At 38.9% G+C, this 22,969-nt stretch overlaps 1 protein-coding gene across 6 annotated transcripts; it reads left to right on the top strand.

The window, feature by feature from the left end:
- The first annotated feature begins 176 nt into the window (after positions 1-176).
- znf384b (zinc finger protein 384 b) lies at positions 177-22,375 on the top strand. 6 transcript variants are annotated; one of them, XM_022666982.2, is made up of 11 exons: positions 177-365; positions 2,496-2,551; positions 2,693-2,930; positions 3,995-4,084; positions 4,874-5,016; positions 6,290-6,357; positions 8,299-8,523; positions 15,033-15,200; positions 15,733-15,811; positions 15,971-16,129; positions 19,032-22,375. In XM_022666982.2, the coding sequence occupies exons 2-11, from the start codon at positions 2,498-2,500 to the stop codon at positions 19,398-19,400; spliced, it is 1,593 nt and encodes a 530-aa protein (XP_022522703.2). In that variant the 5' UTR covers positions 177-365; positions 2,496-2,497; the 3' UTR covers positions 19,401-22,375. The 6 variants fall into 6 exon arrangements, with proteins under 6 accessions (XP_022522703.2, XP_022522701.2, XP_022522702.2 ...); XM_022666980.2 differs by having other exon boundaries at positions 19,005-22,375; XM_022666981.2 differs by having other exon boundaries at positions 4,871-5,016.
- Positions 22,376-22,969: the final 594 nt, after the last annotated feature.

Below are 22,969 nucleotides of genomic sequence, written 5' to 3'. Positions count from 1 at the left end.
TGCCATAAATTATTATTATTATTAATATTTTTTAATAGTTATGTTAGCTGTGTTAGTTAAACAGTCCTTTGTGTTGAATCCAGTGAGGCTGTATTTCTGTGCTGCTGCAGCTCATAATAAACCGCTGTAATTTGACCTCACTGGTCGGAAGTGACATCATGACGCTGGGAAGGCCCGCGACCTCACTGGGAGGAAGTTGCAGCGCAGGCAGTTCGGGTAACTCCGTAAGAAAAGGAAAAAAAATAAAAATAATAGAAAAAAGCACGGAGGCGCGAGCGGCGCGGATCTGCGGGGCCGCGGGTTACGGGAGGTTTCTGCGCCGCGCGGAGGGAGACCCGGGGGAGCGCGCGGTGCCTCCGCCACCGGTAAATCCAGGCCTGCCTTTTATCCAGCGTGTTTTTTTCCTCTGTTAGCCTGCAGCTGTCGATCCCTTTCTCCCTCTCTTTACCCATCATATCATCACTCCTTCTCTTCTCTTTTCTCTCTGTTCTCTTTAAAAAAAAACCCTCTCTCTCTTCTCTCTCTATCCCTCTTTCTCTTCTCTCTCTCCCTCCTTCGTGCCGGAAGTCTGCGTAAAGCCTCCGTTTCAGCGTCGACGTTTTTTTTTTCTTTTTTCTCTCTCTCTTTTCTCTTTTTTTCTTGTCACTTGTTCCACTATTTTTTCCCTTTTTTTTCCTCCCTGCTGTTTTTTTAAGCTCAGGCTGCTCAGCTGAAGAGCTTCCTCCAGTTTATCTGAGTTACAGCGATAAACACGTCGCGTTAGCGGACACGACAACGACTCTGCGTCTGCAGAAAAACCGGCCACGGCGTTTAAACAAATAAACCGGTTTATTTCAGGCGTATCTTTAACATTTCTTATTAGCAACCTGACTTTTGTTTAGTCCACCTTAAATTCTGCTCGAGTTAACAGTTAACGTTCTGAAAAACGTGCAGAATGTGGCTACGTTGCTGCTCTATTTAAGGTGGAATTGTCAGTTTAATGCTTTTCCTTTTATATTAACATAGCTTGTCTATTAAAACCTACATTAAATCAGCATGGACTATATACTACATTCTAAAGTGGGGCAATACTAAAAATGCATTTATTCTTTCTTATATTTCTTTTTCTTAATGTAACCTATATTGTGATAAAAAAAATACAGGAGTTTTGCTCTATTTTACAAGATTTCATTGGAAGCTTCAAACTGTTATTATATTTGAATGCACTTTGTGTTTGCAAGATTAAAGTAAATTCAATTTAATGTCCAGTTCAGTCCATCATGTCCAGTTCAGTCCATCTTAAATGCTGCACTAGTTAACAGTTAAAGTTCTGAAGATAAGACTGTAAGCTCCACTATTCAGATCCCAAAAAAACAACCCCCATAGTTTAATGCTTTAGAATAGTTTAATGTGTAAAATATTAACAAATAATAAATTTAACCTAGCGTGTCTCTTTAAGTCAGATAAGCATAAACTATATACTAAATTCTAAAATATTGCTGCACAATAGTAAAAATGATTTTTATTTTTTGCAGTATACATTGTGATACAAAATTTTTTTTTGTTTTTACCAAAGTTCACCAGATTTCACCTGAAGTTAGTGCTTCAAACTGTTCTTAACTGTTATTACCTGATATTTAAATGCCCTTTGTGTTTGCATGATTTAAGTAAAATACATTATACGTAAATATAACATATATCTTATTAGAAGAAACCTGACTTTTTTTAGTCCACCTTAAATGCTGCAGGAGTTAACAGCTAATGTTATGAAGAATGTGCAGAATGTGACTATGCTGCTGCTCTATTTAAGGTAGAATTTAACAAATTAATTTGAAATGTAATTTTCAGTTTAAGGGTACATGGTAGAATATAATTTAAGCATAACAAACCAAATACAGTTTGCCTCTAGATGAGCTTAATTGCATCTTAGAATAGCACAGAGGAGAAAGGACAATCAGTTTAAAGTTTGTTGTGGAAAAGTTGTAGTTGCTGAGATAAAACTGTCCACTCTGATTACCATTGATATCATTGCGTATCACTATGACTACTGCATATTTTACCTGTAGGAACATTAAATACCCATTGTCCATAGCTCTGTTCTATATTGATATGCCACATGCAATGGTACAATAATTGGTATTGCATCCCATGACATTTGCTTGAATGTGAATATGAATCTCTTATTTGTATGCATGGACAACTGTAGCCAGATGCTGCAGGTCACGATCATTCCCATCCACTGTACTGTCCTGTGTCCTGTGTGATACTGTAGTTGAAGCAGTACCAAATGCCAATCTGGCCTCACTCTCAAATAAGATAACACCTCACAACTTGCACAGGCATGGGTGTCCCCAAGCCGTACACTGAGGTAACAGTTTATGATCAGTTTGCGTACTGCTATCCTGTAACTTTTGGCATGTCAGTGTAAATCAGAGGTTTGTAGATGAAGTGATTTATATTATATATTATTATAGTTTTACCTCTTACTACAGTTCTGATATTTGGTTTAAACACAGGAATGATGGAGGATTCCCATTTCAACTCCTACTTCTGGTCTCCAGTTCAAGGACAGGTATGAAAAACATGCGTTTTAGAGTACACATAAAAATAAACAATATGTAACCATGAAAAAACAGTATCTGTGTTTTCCATTAATGTGTGTGTGTTTGTGTGTCTATGGATGGATGGATGGATGGATGGATGGATGGTTCAGATTGAGAATGCTGTGTTTCTCAACAAGGTCAAGGAGCAGCTTGGGCAGGACAAAAACCCCGCCTACCCGCATGGCTCCACCCACTACCCCACCACAGCAGTGGTTGCAGTTGCTGGTGGGGTTCCCATGGACGCAGCATCCAGTGGGCGGGCACTGAAACAGGAACAGTCACACCCTCCCCATTCCTCCCACAGCATCACAGTGCTGCCCGTACCCTCCACTGGAATCATGACCGCAGGTATGAGTTTATTCTGGGGGAGTTCTGCTGAATCTGATGTTCAAATATGATTTTTTTTTTTTCACAAAGGCTGAAAATACTGATACTTTACTGATAACAATGCACTGAATTAGAGCTGGACTATATATTAATATTGTTTTGTATCGTGATCAATTTTCTTATCATATCAACAAGGCGTATCGAGAATATAAATCTAGGAGGTAACTAAGTTAAGTAAAGCTAAGCCAAGTAAACAAAACTGTTCTTTTGTATGTTAATCTACACTGATTTCTCTCTTAAAAACTCTTTATTTGGGTGAATAAAGCGCTTCCATTTATTTATAGTAAGCTTAGATTTCCAGATTTTCACTAAGGCTGGGTGCAGCAGCAGCATTAGCAATAGTGGGAAAATGCTGCTTGACAGAGATAAATTCTGGTAAGCCAGGGTGATATTAGCTAGCAGTTCGCTAGCTACCTTTGAATGGCAAAAGAGCTAGCACTGTGGTTAGCGACTAATGCTAATACTGCTCTAGCCTTAATGCTAGAGAAACTTCACTTAAAACTCACCTTTATATATATATACTTCAAGGGCACCTTATAGTGTGAAAAAATAAAATACTGTCACATAATATTTATTCAGTCTAATATTTATTCAGTATATTATTTCAGTCATACATTATATACATGAATGAGCTGCTCACAGATTTTTTTTATTTTATTTTAAAGTTGGTATCAATTTTAATCAAGCACACACACAAACAAATAATGGCTTAATCAATAAAATAAAATGAAAAATGTATTGGGAGATTTGTTAAGAAAAACATTTAAAAATTGATTATTACATAAAGTAACACTCACAGTTAGTGTGTGAGTGTAGAAAACTGCTTTTGTTTACTTTCCTGTGTTAAATGTGTTTAAGATCAGTCTCAGAACACCTCAGAGTGTGGTTTCAGTGATCCATTCGTGAACTGATCGTAATCCGATCGTAATCCGATCATGCATCACCTGGCTGTTGGTGTGGTCAGGTGAAATCTGAGCGTGTTCACTCCCTCACCTGTTCCTCTCCTCTCCTCCTCCTCTCTGCAGCGGGGCTGGTCACTCTGGTCTCTCCGGTATCGTCCGCACCATCTCTGATCCCCGGACATCCGACAACAACCATGATCACGTTACACACAGGTACCGACCGCACGGCCACAGACATACCAATCACAGAGTAATAACCTGTATAAAAAAAGAGAGAAGGATATAATATAACCATCTTCTTCTTCTTCTTCTTCACCTTATTATTAATATTATTGTTAGCGTAATTATATTGGTTTTTTTATCATTTTTTTTTAGTCTATTGTAGCGATTTTCTTGACTTTTATTCAGTTCATATTAATTACTTATATTGTACATGAGGGTCGCCCTCAATTGTTTCTCAGTTTAAACAAAAGTTGTTTGCCTAAACATTTATTAAATAAATGGTCATTTATTTGACCAAGAAAGAAATAAAAGATCACAGTTTCCACAAATCAAAATGTTAGGACATTCTTTGCCCCAGTAGCTGGTATTTTACTCCATTTAACATTTTCTATAACTGTTGACTGGCCTTCAAACTTCATACAGCTGAAAGAATTCTGCATGGAGGAGTAGGATACACTTAAGAAGGTTTATCCTACTCCTCCATGCAGAATTCTTTAAGCTGTATGAAGTTTAAGAGTCCATTTTCAATCCCCCCACATCATCTTATCAGGATTAAAGCTGCTTAAATTTGAAATTTAAGTAATTTTGAAAGCCTTTCTTTTGATTTTGCTAAACAATGCTTTAATCAGGACCTACTATGCTGTTTTTAACTAAACAAATGTTTTTGTCCGTATTTAAGTCCACACTATGCTTGAATGCTTTTAATATATGTATAATTGTGTGCGTGTGCTTGATTTATATATTTAATATGCTTTTAAATCATGGCAATTTTTCAAGCAGATAAGAAAGAGGACGGCATGTCCTGCCCCCCAGTCGTCATACCCGTACCATCAAAGAGGGGCAGGAAGAAGAAATGCACCATACCGCTGGTGGGCTCAACAACAGGAGGACAGACGCTCACGCTCAGCCATCTACCTGGACAGGTACTGTGCCATAAACCCCGTTGGCTGTGATATTATCTGGCGGTTGGTCCTATGTAGTTTGTTTTAACATTGTAAACGCACCGATAATACTCACTTCTGAACGGCTAGTGCTTCTGTGGTTAGTGGCTAATGCTAATGCAGCTCCAGCACTGCTAGCCGGGGTTAGCAGCTGGCTACAGGCCAATAATACTCGCCTCTGAAAAGGGAAAGGGCGGTAAGCAGCGGTTAAAGGATTTTAAGTGGACCTTGTAGTGCGTAAAATACAGTGTATATTGGGCAAATTATTTCAGGTGTGGGGCATTAAAATGCTTCCCCCACTGCCCTATAAAAGCCTTTTATTGGCAACTTTCGGGGAGTGTCCCTCCTGGTGAGAGATCATTGACTGCTAGACTTTTTACCCAGTTGACAGACTTTAAATTGGGGCACATCACTCAACTTGAGGTGAAGCTACCCCTCTGTGGTCTCTAACACATGACACAGCCGCCATCATGAGGTCTGGTTCCAGTAGCAAGCTAAGTTTCTGGAGGTGATGAGCTGCTGTCTAGTATCAACAACACACTATTAACCCAAAGTCGTTTAACTCACGTTTTTACTTTTTAGACCTTTTTCCCCTATCTCTGAGGGGGAAACCTAACAAATCTGGACTGTTATGGACAGTTTTAGGTTTTTAGTATTGGCACATTTTTAGCTTTTAGCTTGTTTTGCTGGATGTTCTTTTTTTTTTTTTTTTTTAAAGGATGTGTTGCGATGTTTGCAAGACCTTATAATCCGGTGCTCTTTATGTATGAATTCTACCAGTCCAGGTTGTAAGGAGCTGTAAAGACATTTCGCTAGAGTTTCAGTGAAGTGTTATTGGCATTAGCATTAGCATTAGCTAAGGAATATCTGAAATTAGCCTTAGCTTACTGTTAAGTAAACAGAAGCACTTTACTCACCCAAATAAACACCAAACTTTTCAGGGGACAAATCTGTACAGATTAACTTCCAGCACTCGTTTTTTTTATTTTTTTTACTTGCTTGAATTAAAAAGGAAACATGGTGACACCTTTGTTCCTTACTAGTGTCACCTAAGGCACCCTACGCATCTTATAATCTGGGGCATCTTATGTGTAGAAAAAAAAAAGACCGATACGGTATTCATTTTAATATTATTCATATTATTATACTACAATTTACCATTTTAGAGCATTTTAATTGAATTTAATTTAATTAACTTAATATCTTTCTTGTCTTATCTCTTCTGTTGTTTTAATGAGTTGATTGTCTTCCTCAGCACCATCCCGGCAACTCCTACAATCTGTCAGTGGAAGACGGACACCCTGGAAAAGAGAAAACCTACAGGTACGGCCCCTCAGAGAGGGTCCGAAACTAGCATGCACTTGTTCTGTGTGTGTGACTGTGTGTGTGTATGCGCGTGTGTGTGTGTGCTTTCCAAAAAAAGCTCTAACAGTGGCAGGACTGAAGCAGAGACTCTTGTGTATTGTCCATTTGCACCACAGCAGTGCATGGCCCCCTATAAACACACACACACACACACCCATGCACACACACACACATGCTTGTGCTTCCCAGGCTGTGAGCTGAATGCGAGTGTGTGTGTGTGTGTGTGTGTGTGTTGGCTTTGCTTAGTATGAGGAGCGCCCCTGTGAGTGTGTGTGTATTCTTGGCTGCATGTGCCAGCATGGCTATCTTCAGCTGCATACACACCTACACACTTAACCACACCCCCAAACACTTTCTCTCTCACTCGTTCCCCGCTCACTTTCTCTCTCTCTCCTTCATGTGACTGCACTCGTCTTTCTCGCCTTTCCCTCTCATCTTTCCTTGTGTTGTGTGAGTCTACAGTTACACAAGAAAAAGAGAGAGAGAGAGAGAGAGAGAATGTGGAGCTCTGTCTTTCTCTATCTTTCTGTTCATTGATCTCTCTGTTTTCTATACATGGATCTCACTGGTTTTCATCTAGTTTATATAAAGCTCTGAAAAAAAATATCACTTCAGTTTCTGAATCAGTTTCTCTGATTTTGCTATTTATAGGTTTATATTTGAGTAAAATGAACATTGTTGTTTTATTCTATAAACTACAGACAACATTTCTCCCAAATTCCAAATAAAAATATTCTCATTTAGAGCATTTATTTACAGAAAATGAAATTAAAGAAATGGCTGAAATAACAAAAAAAAAAAGATGCAGAGCTTTCAGACCTCAAATAAGGCACAGAAAAAACAAGTTCATATTCAAAAAGTTTTAAGAGTTCAGAAATCAATATTTGGTGGAATAACCCTGGTTGGTTTTTAATCACAGTTTTATTTCATGCATCTTGGCATCATGTTCTCCTCCACCAGTCTTACACACTGCTTTTGGATAACTTTATGCTGCTTTACTCCTGGTGTAAAAATTCAAGCAGTTCAGTTTGGTGGTTTGATGGTTTGGGATCATCCATCTTCCTCTTGATTACATTCCAGAGGTTTTTAATTTGGTAAAATCAAAGAAACTCTCCTGAAATCCTGTAATCAGAGCAGTACTATAATTTCATGGATATTCCATTTTCATCTTAACTCACTCTTGCGTTTATTTTTCTCTCTCTCTCTCTCTCTCTCTCTCTCTCTCTCTCTCTCTCTCTCTCTCTCTCTCTCTCTCATTTCTCACATTTCCTTTATTTCACTTCCTTTACTTTCATTCATTCTAAACATTTTCATCATCACTCTTTTTTTTGTATTTTTTCTTTTTCTTTTCTATTCATCCATTCTAAGTATGGATCTCCCTTTTTCACCATCGCTTGCTTTTGCACGATTTCTTACATGCTCTCTCTCTATCTCTCTCTCTCTCTCTCTCTCTCTCTCTTTTTTCTTTTATCGTCACTCACTCTATTTTTTTGTATTTTATCTGTATTTCTCTTTCTTTTCTATCATCACTTCCTTTTGCACGCTTTCTTACATGCTTTCTCTCTCTCTCTCTCTCTCTTTTTATCTTCACTCACTCTATTTCTTACTTTCCTGTATTTAATTTTCCTTTACTTCCATTCATTTTAAATACTCAAACTCATACGTTTTTATCGTCACTCATTCTATTATTTTGTATTTTATCTGTATCTCTTTTTTTCTATTCATCCATTCTCCCTTTTTCACCATCACTTGCTTTTGCACGGTTTCTTACATGCTCTCTTTTTCTCTGAATTCATATTTCTCCACTGTTTCCTCTCTCCTGTGTTTTCTCCTCCTCTTATCACCTCTCTCTCCTCATCCTTCTCTCCCCCCGGTATGTGTGTGTGTGTGTGTGTGCAGGTGCCGGATGTGCGGCCTGACGTTCTGCAATAAGTCAGACATGCAGCTGCACTCCAAGTCTCACACGGAGGTGAAGGCGCACCAGTGTCCGCACTGCTCCAAATCCTTCGCTAACTCCAGCTACCTGGCGCAGCACATCCGCATCCACAGCGGCGCTAAGCCCTACATCTGCTCCTACTGCCAGAAGGCGTTCAGGCAGCTCAGTCACTTACAGCAGCACACACGGTACTGCCAACCAGCCGCGCCAGCCAGCACATGTGAAAAGAGAGAGTGTGTGTGTGAGAGAGAGAGAGAATGAGAAAAAGAGAAAATGTTTCACCAAAAATTTGGGTTTTTACATTTATCTATAGTGAAAAATCTTCTTCTTTTCTTGTCTGGCAACAGCTCACAGCACATCCCACCCACATACTGTGTTAAATCATGAAACTGAAACACCTGGTTTTAGAGCACAATAATTGATTGTGGTGACGGACAGTTCTGGTGGAAACAGGAGAGTTGAGGTGCACATTGAATTCTGTGTGATTTGATCAGCCGTGGTTTTATGTTTTTTTAATACAATCCGGGTTAGCACCCGAACATCCCTTTCAGACAGCTTCCTCTTACAGCGTCCACAGTTAATCCTGTTGGATGTGTTTGGTCCTTCTTGGTGGTATCTCGCTGACATTACCCTGGATACCGTGGCTCTTGATGCATCACAAAGACTTGCTGTCTTGGTCACAGATGCTCCAGCAAGACGTGCACCAACAATTTGTCCTCTTTTGAACTCTGGTACGTCTCCCATAATGTTGTGTGCATTGTGTACAATATTTAGAGCAGAACTGTGCTCCTACCCTGCTAATTGAACCTTCACACTCTCTTCATGTTCTTACTGGTGCAATGTGCAATTAATGAAGATTGAACACCAGGCTGCTCCAATTTAGCCATGAAACCTTAAATCCCACACTAAAATGATGACAGGTGTTTCAGTTTCATTGATATATATCAATATATAGTAAAAATGATTGGAAGTTATGTTCATATTTTGTATGATAAGTGTGTAATTTTAATGACATATTGCCTATATCAGCTGTCTGTCGTCCATGGGTAATAGGAGACAGTCATTAGTTGCAGCCAGAAAGTGTGTGTGTTTGTTTAACCGTGTGTGAGTGTGTGTTTAAGTGTGTGTGTGTCACAGCAGCATCACTGGGAGTGAGTTCAGATTGGACGTGGCAGTGTGTTGTGTCTGTAGTAGCTCTGAATCAGAACATGCTGTGATTTGTCCTCCAGTAGCTGCTTGGTTCCTGCAGTTCTTACCCAAACACAGCAGCTCTCGGTCTGATTGGGCATTGATTCACCGGTAGGCGGTCCACTAATAACATCACTGAGCCTGTGAGGGAGAATGTGGTCCAGTATAAACAAAGGTAGAGGAAAGGTAGAGGCTTAAAAGCTGAGAGTAAAATATGTGGACAAAACCTCAGTAATTTTTGCTGATTTCAAAATCGAACTTAGTAGGGTCTTATTAACATGACATGAGCCAGTATGTCAGATTTATAAAACTAAAAAAAGGTGAGTTTTTTTGTTATTTATTTATTTAGAAACATTTTAATATTCCAATTCCAATGTTAGAATTTTCTTAGTACTTACCTTTTCGGGCTATGCTGCTTGGCATCAGCAGCCGGAGTCAGAGAGAGCACAATTGCTCATGCACTCCCTAAATGGGTAGATGGCGCTCTTTCTTACTGGTAAATGATTTGCGTAATTGACCTTCTAAACTGGTCATGCAGCTTTGTCATCAGTTGCCCGAGCCCCGAGAGAGCACAATTGGCCTTGCTCTTTCTGGGTGGGTGTGTACAGTAGATGGCGCTCTCTCTTTCCCCTCATCACTCCTAGGGTGATGTGGATCAGGACAAAGCTGCGTGCATCTATGAGCTGATGTATCAGAACCGAGTCGCTGCGCTTTCCTCCGAGCGTTAGCGCTGTGATGCTAAATTGATAGAAAAATGCAAAACAATTAGAAAGAAATAAAAGTTTAAAAAGAAAAAAGTAAATTGCCCTTAAAATGTGAGTAACAGGATTATTATACTGTTTTTTGCTGGCAGAAAAATGTCAATAATATCACAAAAACAGTCCTGTGTTGAGCCATTTTGCTCAGAATGCAGATAAACCTGCAGAACCAGAGAGTCCAAGAAACACTAAAGACTATGTAGCACTGGTGTACAAAAACACCCTAACATACCGGTGGCTTTTCTAACTGGTAGAGATGAAACAACCAAGTTTAGATAAGTTTAATACTTTCTTTAAGAAGATCTAGTGACTAAAAATAAAAAAAAAATGAGTCCTAGACATGTCCTAGTGCATGAATCCACAAAGCAAATAGTGTCTAAATATTGTGTCCTTGGCGTTAGGGGTGTGAATAGACACTAATATCACGAGACGAGACAAGACACGATACTGGGTTCACTAGAATGAGACAAGACGAGATTTAAAAATAACATTTTAAAGAAAACGTCAAAAAAAAAAATGGCTTGAAAACTAGAGTTTTATTTGACAATCATATAACGCAAACTTAACAGACTGGTTCATCTCTCACATTGATTCTATAAGAAATAGAAATAAGAATAAAAAATAAAAAATAAAACTTTTCTAGGTCTTATATAGTGCAAACAATAACTGCAGACCACAACCAGTCATATTAAGCCTATGGTTTGTGTTTTTTTCTCCTAAATCTCTTGTAATTTAACTATTCATAACCATAACCAGTCATATTAAGACTATGCTTGAAGTGCAAACAGAGACAGAACATGTTTTTAAATACAGTACAGAGCTAAGGGATTAGTACAGCTGTCTATGAAACAGTCAGGTGTAGGATTTATTTACAGTATTTATATATGGTTTGTATCTTGTTGGTCACTCTGTTACCGTTTATTGTTTCCACTGGAGCCAAAATGCAGCCAGATATACAACTTAAATGTAGCAGAAGCTTCTTCTATACAAATACCTGAATTTTCCTCTTCTGCTGAGAGCTGCTCTCACTGCTCAGCCACCACACTCGCTGATATCGCTACTGGGTTGCCAGATCCTTCTTAAATAAGCCACACCAAACTGTTTTTTTTTTTTTTTTTTCCGCGAGACTTTTTTTAGGGTTTAAGCTTGATGAGAAATATCGTCACGTTTTAATCTCGACCCACACCCCTAATTTTCGTATCTAGAACACGTTCTCCACAGCTTCTATCCTCTGTTCTATTCCTGTCTTCCCTTTATTTCTCTCACTGTCTCACTTTCACTCTCTACTCAGGCCTGTCATTTCTCCCAGCTTCCTTTTTACACCCTGTTGATGTCTAGCTCTCTGACTGACACACACACACACCTTTATACTCACACTCACAGCAACTCAAGCAGCCAGTGTAGTGTGTGTGTGTGTGTGTGTGGAAGAGAGAATGTGTGTGTGTGTGTTGCACTTTGCCACCTTTCAAAGCCTCTGAAATGGAGGTGGCGGAGGGTCCTGAGCCCTGCTGAACCCGCGGTGGAGTGGCTGGAGACGGCCGGGTCTGAGGAGCTTTCAGTTTAACAGTGGAGGGATGTACCTGACCTTACAGCCACCCAATCCAAACACCTGAACCAGAACACATCCCCTCAGCCCGGCTTTAGATAACAGGAGGAATAAATCAGGAGAGAGACTTGCTGAGAAATACTCCCAGTCTACTCACTATAGAAAACAAGAGCAAGATACTTTATTTCAGTAATTCAGTTCAAAATGTGAAACTCTTATATTATTATATAGATGTGTTAAACACACAGAGTGGTCTGAAAACCCAGCAATCAGTGTCTCAGAAAATTTAAAAATATATATAAGACCATTTTGTACTTTTGACCATGTGGGCATTGTGCCAAGTCCTGCTGGAAAATGAAATCCGCATCTCCAAACCATCACTGATTGGTGGAAACTTCACACTAGACCTCGAGCAGTTTGGACTGTGTGTCTCTCCACTCTTCCTCCAGACTCTGCTCCCTTGATTTACTTTAAATGAAATAATGTAAAATGTACTGATGATCAGTGATGGTTTGGAGAGACATGTCTGTCATCTGCTGGTGTTGATCCACTGTGTTTTATTATCAAGTCTAAAGTCAGTACAGTTTTATTTTCCCACAAAATCTTACAGCACTTCATATCTTACAGCTTCCCTCTGCTACTGACAACTTTTATAGAGATGCTGGATGGATTTCATTTTCCAGCAGGACTTTGCACACTGCCCACACTGCCAAAAGCACCAAATGGTCTGATTTTTTTGGATTTTCATTGGTTGTAAGCTATAATCATCAACGATAAAAGAAATAAACGCATAACATAGATCACTCTGTGTTTAATACATCTATATAATATATGAGTTTCACATTTTAAACTGAATTACTAAAATAAGTAACGTTTCAATAATATTAAACATTTTTGAGATGCACTAGTACAAATGAAATGGGGTTTTGGGCATGTCTTAGAATTTTCCGTGAACTAAAAATGCACAGGTTCAGTATTTTTCAAGCTTTCGCCACCTGCCTGAGGTCTTAACTGTATTCTGTATTTTCTTTAAAGATAAACAAAAGCCTGCCTGGGGTATCTTTAGCAAAAAAAGTCTTCTTGAGAGGAACTACTATGGATGTTTATTAATGCTTGTTATGAGGGAAATGGCCATAAAGCATTGGAATCACGCATTCAACTATACTAATATAGTGGTTATTATCATTTTTAACAAGACAGTACTCGAATTAGTGGATTTCTTTGGTCGCCTGAAGTATTCCTCTACAAAAAATCTCAGTTGAAAGGACCATATAGCCCCAGCACTTCCCATAACCTACCCCTCTAACCTAACAATATTCAGGACACCCTACAACTAGATGTGAACACGCAGAACAGAGGGATACGGCTAAGTGATGAAAGAGTGCGATTGGTCGCAAATGTCCTTTGTTTGTTAGCATCAAGCGTATCTTGGCTGAGTGATTTAATTTGGGTTATCGCTGTATTATGTTTACACTCATATTGTTGCTTTGAGAATTGCAGCACATGCTTGGGTGAGAATGAGACGACTGTCTCACAGCTTAACACCAGCAAATTACAGGCTTACACCCAGACTTAAAAACTTTTTTGTATATGTGTGTGTGCTAGTGTGTGTATGTCCTTGCTAAAAATACTGTTGTGTTCACGGTTTAAGACACGGTGACGCCTCCATGCGAGGTGATATATTTAAGGTAGCTAGCAACAGGCTAACAGGAGTTGATAAGAACATCAGTAGTGTGAATGAGATCCAGAGAGAGAGAGAGAGGCTAGTCTAAATTCACGAATAACACTAAATTACTAAAAATATTTTTTTATTTTAGCACCTTCAAAATTCATAACATTTCTTTAGGTGATTTTTTTTCTCTCTCTCTCTCTTTCTCTCTCTCTCTCTCTCGCTCTGTTTTTCTCTCTTAGTCATTGAAGCTTTATTGGCATGACTATAGTAAATTACAGTATTGCCAAAGCATGAATTAATTGATTGATTCATTAAAAAAAAAACAATTGATCAGTTAACATTAATGCATACATAACAGTTCACATTTACATAAATAATTCACTAAGGTTAATTAGACATTAATTACTATTGTAATTGACTGGATATATGTGTAGATTATATTGTTGTATTGCTATATGATATGTTAGATGCTTTCTCTATCTCTCTCTCTCTCTCTGTCTTTCTCACTGTGTCTTTCTCTTTCTTGCTGTCTCTCGCTCTTTCTCTCTTTCTGTATCTCTTGCTCTCTCTCTCGTCTCACTCTCTTTCTTGTTGTCTCTCTCTTGCTGTCGGTCTCTTTCTCTCTCTCGCTCTCTCTCTCACTCTTTCGCTGTCTATTTTTCTTTCGCTCTTTCTCTTGCTGTCTCTCTCTCTTTCTCTAAGTCTCACTCGCTGTCTTTCTCTCTCTCTTTCTGTATCTCTTGCTCTCTTTCTCGCTTTCTCTCTCTTTCTGTCTGTCTCTCTCTCTCTCTTGCTGTCTTTCTTATTTCATCTTTCTGGCTTTCTCTCTCTCTCTCTTGTTGTCTCTCTCTTTCTGCCTGTCTCTCACTCTCTGTTTCTCTTGCTCTCACTCTTTCACTGTCTCTTTCTCTCTCTCTCTCTCTCGCTCTCTCTCTCACTCTTTCGATGTCTATTTTTCTTTCGCTCTTTCTCTTGCTGTCTCTCTCTCTTTCTCTAAGTCTCACTCGCTGTCTTTCTCTCTCTCTTTCTGTATCTCTTGCTCTCTTTCTCGCTTTCTCTCTCTTTCTGTCTGTCTCTCTCTCTCTTGCTGTCTTTCTTATTTTCTCTTTCTCGCTTTCTCTCTCTCTCTCTCTCTCTCTCTCTTGTTGTCTCACTCTTTCTTGTTGTATCTCTCTTTCTGCCTGTCTCTCACTCTCTGTTTCTCTTGCTCTCACTCTTTCACTGTCTCTTTCTCTCTCGCTTTTTCTCTCTCTCTCTCTCTCTCTCTCAATTAAATTGAGAGAAGCTTTATTGGCATGACCATAGTAAATTAAAGTATTGGCCAAAACATTGATTAATTAAATGATTAACTGAAAAAAAGAACAACAATTGATCAGTCAACATCAATGCATACATAAACAGTTTACATATATGTAAATATTGAAGCTATATGATCTATATGGTTATCTCTGTGTTAGAACCTGGTGTCAGTACAGTACAGTACAGTGGTTTTGGTGTGTTTATTACTAAACTGATTATTCTCTCTCTGTTTAGAAATCACACTGAATCGAAGCCTCACAAGTGTCCTCACTGCACGAAGTCGTTTGCTAACACCAGCTACCTGGCTCAACACGTGCGAATCCACACGGGCGTGAAGCCCTACATCTGCTCCTACTGCCAGAAAACCTTCAGGCAGCTCAGCCACCTACAGCAGCATCACAGGTAAAATCTCACCAGATCCCAACTTTCTGATTATTTATCATGTTTGTTTCCATTTGCTTCTCTTTTAGATTTCTCTTATTTAGCCGCTATAGCAGGATTAAAGGAATAGCTAGTCAAAAATATATATTTAATTGTAAATTAAATTGTAAACTCAAGAAGAAAGGAAAACATAAATAAATGAATAAACACACCGCTCCTTATGCGGGATCGAACACGTGTCGCCAGGGTCGCGATCTAATACACTACCGCTGCCCCAGCTAGTGAATTGGGACACGGCCAGGAAAAAACGCCCTTATAAGGAGATGGGGAGCCCAAGAACGGACAGAAAAATGAGAATGGGTGGAAACGAAAGTCACGCCGAGCGCGACAGAGAGAGAAAGACAGGAGAGGAATGTAAACAAAAGCTCACCAGAGAAGCATTTTATTTCAATTTTTATTTTACATTTTCATTATCATTCATTATAGTCCAAACAACCCCGCGGGCCACCTATTGATGACCCTTGTTTTAAATGAACTTGGTCTGTTGTTGCAGAATCCACACAGGAGACCGGCCGTATAAATGTGCCCAGCCGGGCTGTGAGAAATCCTTCACTCAGCTGTCAAATCTCCAGGTACGGTCAGTCGCCCATCGCTGATCCTGAACCAGAGTTATTCAGATTTATTCCTCTCTCATGTTCATACAAAAAAAATAATATATATATATTTATACAGTATCTAGATGTTTTCCATTATTGATATAAAGTATATGTTATTTTTTGTTCTACCTACAGTCTCACCGCCGGCAGCACAACAAAGACAAGCCATACAAGTGCCACCACTGTAACCGCGGGTATGTCGATGCAGCGAGTCTCGAGGTTCATCTGTCAACCCACACAGTGAAACACGCCAAGCTCTACTCCTGCGGCTTATGCAATCGCACCTACACTTCGGTAAGACCAACAGCTCTTCACTTACAGACTTTTGAGGAACGGGTGAAAACTGTCATTTAAAGAAAATGGTGAAAAATGCAGTAAATCAATGTGGTTGATGTTCAGATTGCACTGGAGCTACAGGACTAATGTAGTTTAATGATATAATAAATTTTAAAAAATGATAGTAGAGATAGATGCCTCAGTCACTGTTTTTGGGCCAGTGCCAATCACTGATCTGATCATCTTTCAGCTCAGTGTGTTGCTGTGCTAATAACTACTCACTGTACTGGCTGAATGATGCACTGGTGTGGTGTTACAATCCTTAATATGCTAATCTACACAAGATGCCACATACAGTTGTGGTCAAAAGTTTACATACACTTGTAAAAAAACATAATGTTATGGCTGTCTTCAGTTTTCAATAAGTTCTACAACTCTTATTTTTCTGTGATAGAGTGATCGGAACACATACATGTTTGTCACAAAAAACAGTCATAAAATTTGGTTCTTTCATAAATTTATTATGGGTCTGCTGAAAATGTCACCAAATCTGCTGGGTCAAAAATATACATACAGCAACATTAGTATTTGGTTACATGTCCCTTGGCCATTTTCACGGCAACTAGGCGCTTTTGGTAGCCATCCACAAGCTCCTGGCAAGCTTCAGGTCGAATGTTTGACCACTCTTCTTGACAGAATTGGTGCAGTTCAGCTAAATGTGATGGTTTTCTTGCATGAACCCGTTTCTTTAGCACTGTCCACATGTTCTCAATGGGGTTTAAGTCAGGACTTTGGGAAGGCCATTCTAAAACCTTAATTCTAGCCTGGTTTAGCCATTCCTTTACCACTTTTGATGTGTGTTTTGGGTCATTGTCTTGTTGGAACACCCAACTGCGCCCAAGACCCAACCTTCGGGCTGATGGTTTTAAGTTTTCCTGCAGAATTTGGAGGTAATCCTCCTTCTTCATTATCCCATTTACTTTCTGCAAAGAACCAGTTCCACTGGCAGCAAAACATCCCCAGAGCATAATACTACCACCACCATGCTTGACAGTAGGCATGGTGTTCCTGGGATTAAAGGCCTCACCTTTTCTCCTCCAAACATATTGCTGGGTGTTGTGGCCAAACAGCTCAATTTTTGTTTCGTCTGACCAGAGAACTTTCCTCCAGAAGGTTTTATCTTTGTCCATGTGATCAGCAGCAAACTTCAGCCGAGTCTTAAGGTGCCTTTTCTGGAGCAAGGGCTTCTTTCTTGCACGGCAGCCTCTCAGTCCATGGCGATGTAAAACACGCTTGACTGTGGAGACTGACACCTGTGTTCCATCAGCTTCCAAATCCTTGCAGACCTGCTTCTTGGTGATTCTTGGTTGACTCTTGACCATCCTGACCAATCTCCTCTCGGCAGCATGTGATAGCTTGCGTTTTCTTCCTGATCGTGGCAGTGACACAACTGTTCCATGCACTTTATACTTGCGTATAATTGTCTGCACAGTTGCTCTTGGGACCTGTAGCTGCTTTGAAATGGCTCCAAGTGACTTCCCTGACTTGTTCAAGTCAATAATTCGCTTTTTCAGATCCACACTGAGTTCCTTTGACTTTCCCATTGTAGCTTTTGTAGCTGAGTCTAATCACTGGGTCAAATGAGCCCTATTTAAATGGGCTCATGAGAAGTCAACAGCTGTAGTCAATCAGAATCACTTACAAGAAGTGAAGAGGCCATGACATGAAGCTTATTTGATTGACACAACTCGCTACATCACCAAAATTGACAAATTTTGTTGCTGTATGTATATTTTTGACCCAGCAGATTTGGTGACATTTTCAGCAGACCCATAATAAATTTATGAAAGAACCAAATTTTATGACTGTTTTTTGTGACAAACATGTATGTGTTCCGATCACTCTATCACAGAAAAATAAGAGTTGTAGAACTTATTGAAAACTCAAGACAGCCATAACATTATGTTTTTTTACAAGTGTATGTAAACTTTTGACCACAACTGTAGGTCACTCAAGTCTAACACATAGACACTTAATAACAAAGACGAAATATTATCTTGCAACATCCCGCTAACGATGAAACACATATAACCATATAACCATATGAAACAATCCTACTACAAAAAAAAATAACATAAAAAAACAACCAACCTTAATATGCTTCCTCCCTGATGTGCACTAGTTTTACACATTCCAAAAATACATGAATTTGAATCAGTCAAGGCTTTCACATATTGTTTTGGGATTAAAAGGCCACTAAACCCCCTGACTCTTTTTGCTGACTCTATCCTCAGCTCAAATTTAAAAAAAGTTAAATAAAAAAATGGGAAGGGTTGCACTGGATGATGTATGGGTTTAGAGGGGGGCAGGAGGGAGAGTGTGCCTCTAATAGCGGTAGTATTATTAATCAATTGATATGCATATTGTGAGATTGTACATGGAAACATAATCCTCGACTATCGCACAGTTGAAGCTGAGGGGACGCTACAGAGGCAGAAATTACCACTAAGAAAGGTTTATCAAATTTAAATTAGGACTGGTATGTTTCATTACTTAAAGGGAATTTTTGCTATTAATGGAAAAAATATGGGGTTTAGGGTTAAGTGCCTCTTTTAAAATGGACTACAGAGTCTACATGGCATGGTAAAAACTTAAAGCATGCACAAAAATATTAATTATAAGTTTTCTGAGGTCATCTGTCGTGCGCGTACCAAAGTTTTAGAACCACTGCTGTAACTGAATAGAACTACATTTTTAGCATCGTAGCTCCAGTGCAAAGCTAATGCATCAAACTTTGACTGGCTACATTTTGTAGTTTTGTGGGGTTTGATTTGGGGGATCGTCTACAGCGTCCCCAGATGTGTCCGAATGTTGATTTGTTGTGTCTAACCAGCCATTGACCTGTCCACCCGCCCACCAGGAGACATACTTGATGAAGCACATGCACAAACACTCGCCGGACTTAGTGCCCACCCCGCCGGTTCCAGCGCCGGCCCAGCAGAACCACAGCCCCGGCCAGGCCGGCTCAGCGGCGGCAGCAGTGGCAGGAGGAGGAGGAGGAGGAGGAGGCAGAGAAGGAGCTCCTGATAGAAACCGGCCAGAAAGGACTGATGCCTATCCCCCGCCAAACGCTGTACCGTGTGTTTTTGACTTGCACCAGTACAAACCAGTGACTGCGCAGAACATCCAGTATAAAACAGTCAGCGTGGCTGATCTCTCCCCTCATAAAGACCTCTGCATCACTGTAGAAACCTCCGCCATACAGGTGGAGCAACACCTCAACTCGTGAGGAAGAACGGACCTGACGTACGACGGAAACACACGAAATGAGACAATGACTGTATTACAGAAACGGAAGCTGTGCGAAAGGAATATAATTTTCTTGCCAGGCCGGAACTGTATTATTGGAATTGGAATATTACTGTATTTTTCTCACTATAAGGCGCACCTGAATTATGAGCTGCATTTTAAGAGACACTATAAGGAACTTCTATAATTAGACTGGGGGCTGCAACGATGAGTCGATATAATCGACAATGTCGATTATTTAATTTTGTCGACTACAAATTTCATTATCGACTAATCGTTCATTTGTAACAGTTACGCATTACACAAAGTGCTGGGGACAAATAAAAAAACACAGTGGGAGGTAAAAGGGTAAATGTGTGTGTCTCCAAAAGTGCCCAAACACAACAGATTACGTATAAATATCAGTACTTTCCACATTTAAACAACATCTAGACGTTCAAATGCTTTTTAAATCTCATGTTCAGCTGTTTCAATTGTTTTTACAGCTGGAGGACGTAAGAAATAATCATTGACTAATCGACTAATCGGAAAAATAATCATTAGACAGATTAGTCAACTAGAAAAATAATCATTAGTTGCAGCCCTACTTCTAATTCACTTTAATGTCAGATAAGTGCTGGATGTTAATCTACACAGATTTATCTCCTGAAAACTGTTTAATTTATTTGTGTGAGTAAAGCGCTTCTGTTTATTTACAGTAAGCTTAGATTACCAAATTTCTCCGAGCACTAAGGCTGGAGCATTAGCATTAGCATTGGCGGCTATCCGCTAGCACTCGACAGCGCTACACTAATGAACCCTGATGAGTGTTTATGGTAAGCTAGGGAGTTATTAGTTAGCGGTTTGTCAAATGCATCTTGTTTTAACACAGTAAACATGCAGGATACATTCTGATATACTCTCCTCTGAACAAGAGCGAAAGAGCTAGCGCTTAGCATGGTTAGTGGCTAATGCTAATGCTGCTCCAGCAGTGCTTGCCGGGGGATAGGAGCAGGCTATAGTTTAATAATACTCACTTCTGAGTAGAGAAATAGTGATTAGCGGCTAATGCTAATATTAATGCTAATGCTACTACAGTCTCGGAGTGAAGTAGCTTTACTGCTCCTTAAAACTTGACTGGTAGAATTTTATACATAAGGAACACTGATGATTTTTGGGAAAATGAAATGATTTTAAGTGCGCCTTATAGTGCGAAAAATACGCTACTTTATGTAGTTGATTATTATTCTTTTTTTTTACTTTTTAACTTTTTATTTTCTCCTCATAAATATCCCGCTCTTCCGTTAAAGTCTTCAGTAAAACACAGGGCTGTGTGTCTGATTACACAAACCCCTTCCAGCCACTTACAAATACCTTTGACAGACCTGCGAAAGACCTTTTAAAACGCCTTTGTTTTACGTTAAAAGGAATTCCACTAATTTTACACATTTTGTTGAGATAAAAACAGCTTCAGATAGAGTGGTTTGGTGGTGTGAGTTTTTGTATGTGATGTTGGTTAAGGTTTCTTTGGGGAGTTTTTATGTTTCGCTAAACATAAATGCCTATTCGCTCCAAATGTACAACATATGTGTATATATTAAGTTTTGACAGAAAAACAGCCTTTTTTTTATCTCTGACTCCCAAGTTTTCTATTGTATCCTGGTACCTTCTGTTCACATACTGTTAGTGTCTTTCCCACTTTTTACACACATTTGTGTGTAGTCATTCTCCCCAGGCTTTAAATGTCTCTGAATTATAGCTCTGGAAAAAATGAAGATTTAGAGCATTTATTAAAGAAAATGAGAAATGTCTGAAATAACAAAAAAGATGCAGAGCTTTCAGACCTCAAATAATGCAAAGAAAACAAGAAGTTCATATTCATAAAGTTTTAAGATTTCAGAAATAATCAGTATTTGGTGGAATAACCCTGGTTCTGTTTTTTAATCACAGTTTTTATTTCATGCATCTTGGCATCATGTTCTCCTCCTCCACCAGTCTTACACACTGCTTTTGGATAACTTTATGCTGCTTTACTCCTGGTGCAAAAATTCAAGCAGTTCTCATAATTTTTCATAATTTTTAAGTGGTCTCTTTTTTTTCCCCACAGTCAGTGTATTTAACAAATCATTTTTTATGTGTACTCAGATAAGTTCACTTAACTTTTTTTATGTTTAATTTGATTAAGTAGACACACTTAAAATAAGTCGACATTAAAAAATGTACTCAGTTTCAGACTCAAGATCATTTAAAAGGCATTAAACTTTTTAATGTTTTAATATTTTCCATTTACCACCACTGTGAACGAATCCACCCATTGCAAATTCCACATCAAACCACTCTGAATGACTTTGGTTAACGTGTTTTTCAACAAAACAATTTGTGGAATTCTTCTTTTATTGTGTGTTCAGTCAGCTGTAGATCTGTATCTACTCTTTTTTTACAGAATATGATTTTTTCCATATTCGTCAATGTTTGTCAGACTGTATGTGCAAATATCTGGAGTATGTTAAACGCAACATGCATGTGGTATTTGGTCTTTTTCATTGGAAACTATGGATTCTGCTATGAATGTTCTTGACCTAAACAGTCTTCTGAAATCTGTGGATGATGATGATGATGATGATGATGATGAGATTGATGATAACACTCTTACTATTTTTAGACCATCACTTCCTCATCTTAGTGTTTTAACAACCCTTGTAATTGACCCTGAGCTCCATCCTGGGCATAAAGATGATAAAACCTAAAATAAAAGTAAAAAATCCTCCATTCCCCAAAATAATCATAATGATGATTGGACAGTGTGTTCACCCAGCACCCAGCCATTGTTGACTGTTGACTGTTGCTACACAGTACCTGAATGTACAGGTTCTCCCCCTCCCTTCCTCCAGGCCCATATCCTGTATTATTACACTTGTGTGGTTTTTATGCACCAAAAGAATGTCCTAATTCATCTATTAAACTTTTTTTTTATTACTATGGTGTGATTTTTGTGTTGATTGGCTGTCAAGTTTCAAGTTTGATGCTTACAGCTTGAATGTATGTGGCTAAACTGCTTAAAATTTGAGAATTGGTGGATATTTTGTGTGTAAAATGTATTTTTTTTTTTCAATATGATATAAGGAGAGAGTGAAGAGAGACACAGTCCAAACTGCTCAAGGTCTAGTGTGAGGTTTCCACCAATCAGTGATGGTTTTGAGAGAGACGTCATCTGCTGGTGTTGGTCCACTGTCTTATATATACTTACATTACACTTATATTTCATGCTTCCCTCTGCTGATAACAACTTTTATGGAGATGTGGATTTCATTTTCCAGCAGGACTTGGCACACTGCCCACACTGCCAGCAAAAGTACCAATTGGTCTTATATAATATTCTAATTTTCTGAGACACTGATTATTGGGTTTTCATTGGCCAATCATCAACAATAAAATAGTTTTGAATCCAGGTTTTTTATTTAAACAGTAAAATGCTTGAGTTGATACTTTAACTTCTATAGAAGTGTTTTAAACACTAGTATCTATACTTTTGACAGCAGAGTAATAAATGGAGATACTTTGGAAACATTT

The sequence above is a fragment of the Astyanax mexicanus genome, chromosome 6 (genome assembly GCF_023375975.1).
Source record: "Astyanax mexicanus isolate ESR-SI-001 chromosome 6, AstMex3_surface, whole genome shotgun sequence".
Classification (NCBI taxonomy): Eukaryota; Metazoa; Chordata; class Actinopteri; order Characiformes; family Acestrorhamphidae; genus Astyanax; species Astyanax mexicanus.
Note: the sequence above shows the minus strand (reverse complement) of the source record. Positions and strands in the feature narration are given on the sequence as shown.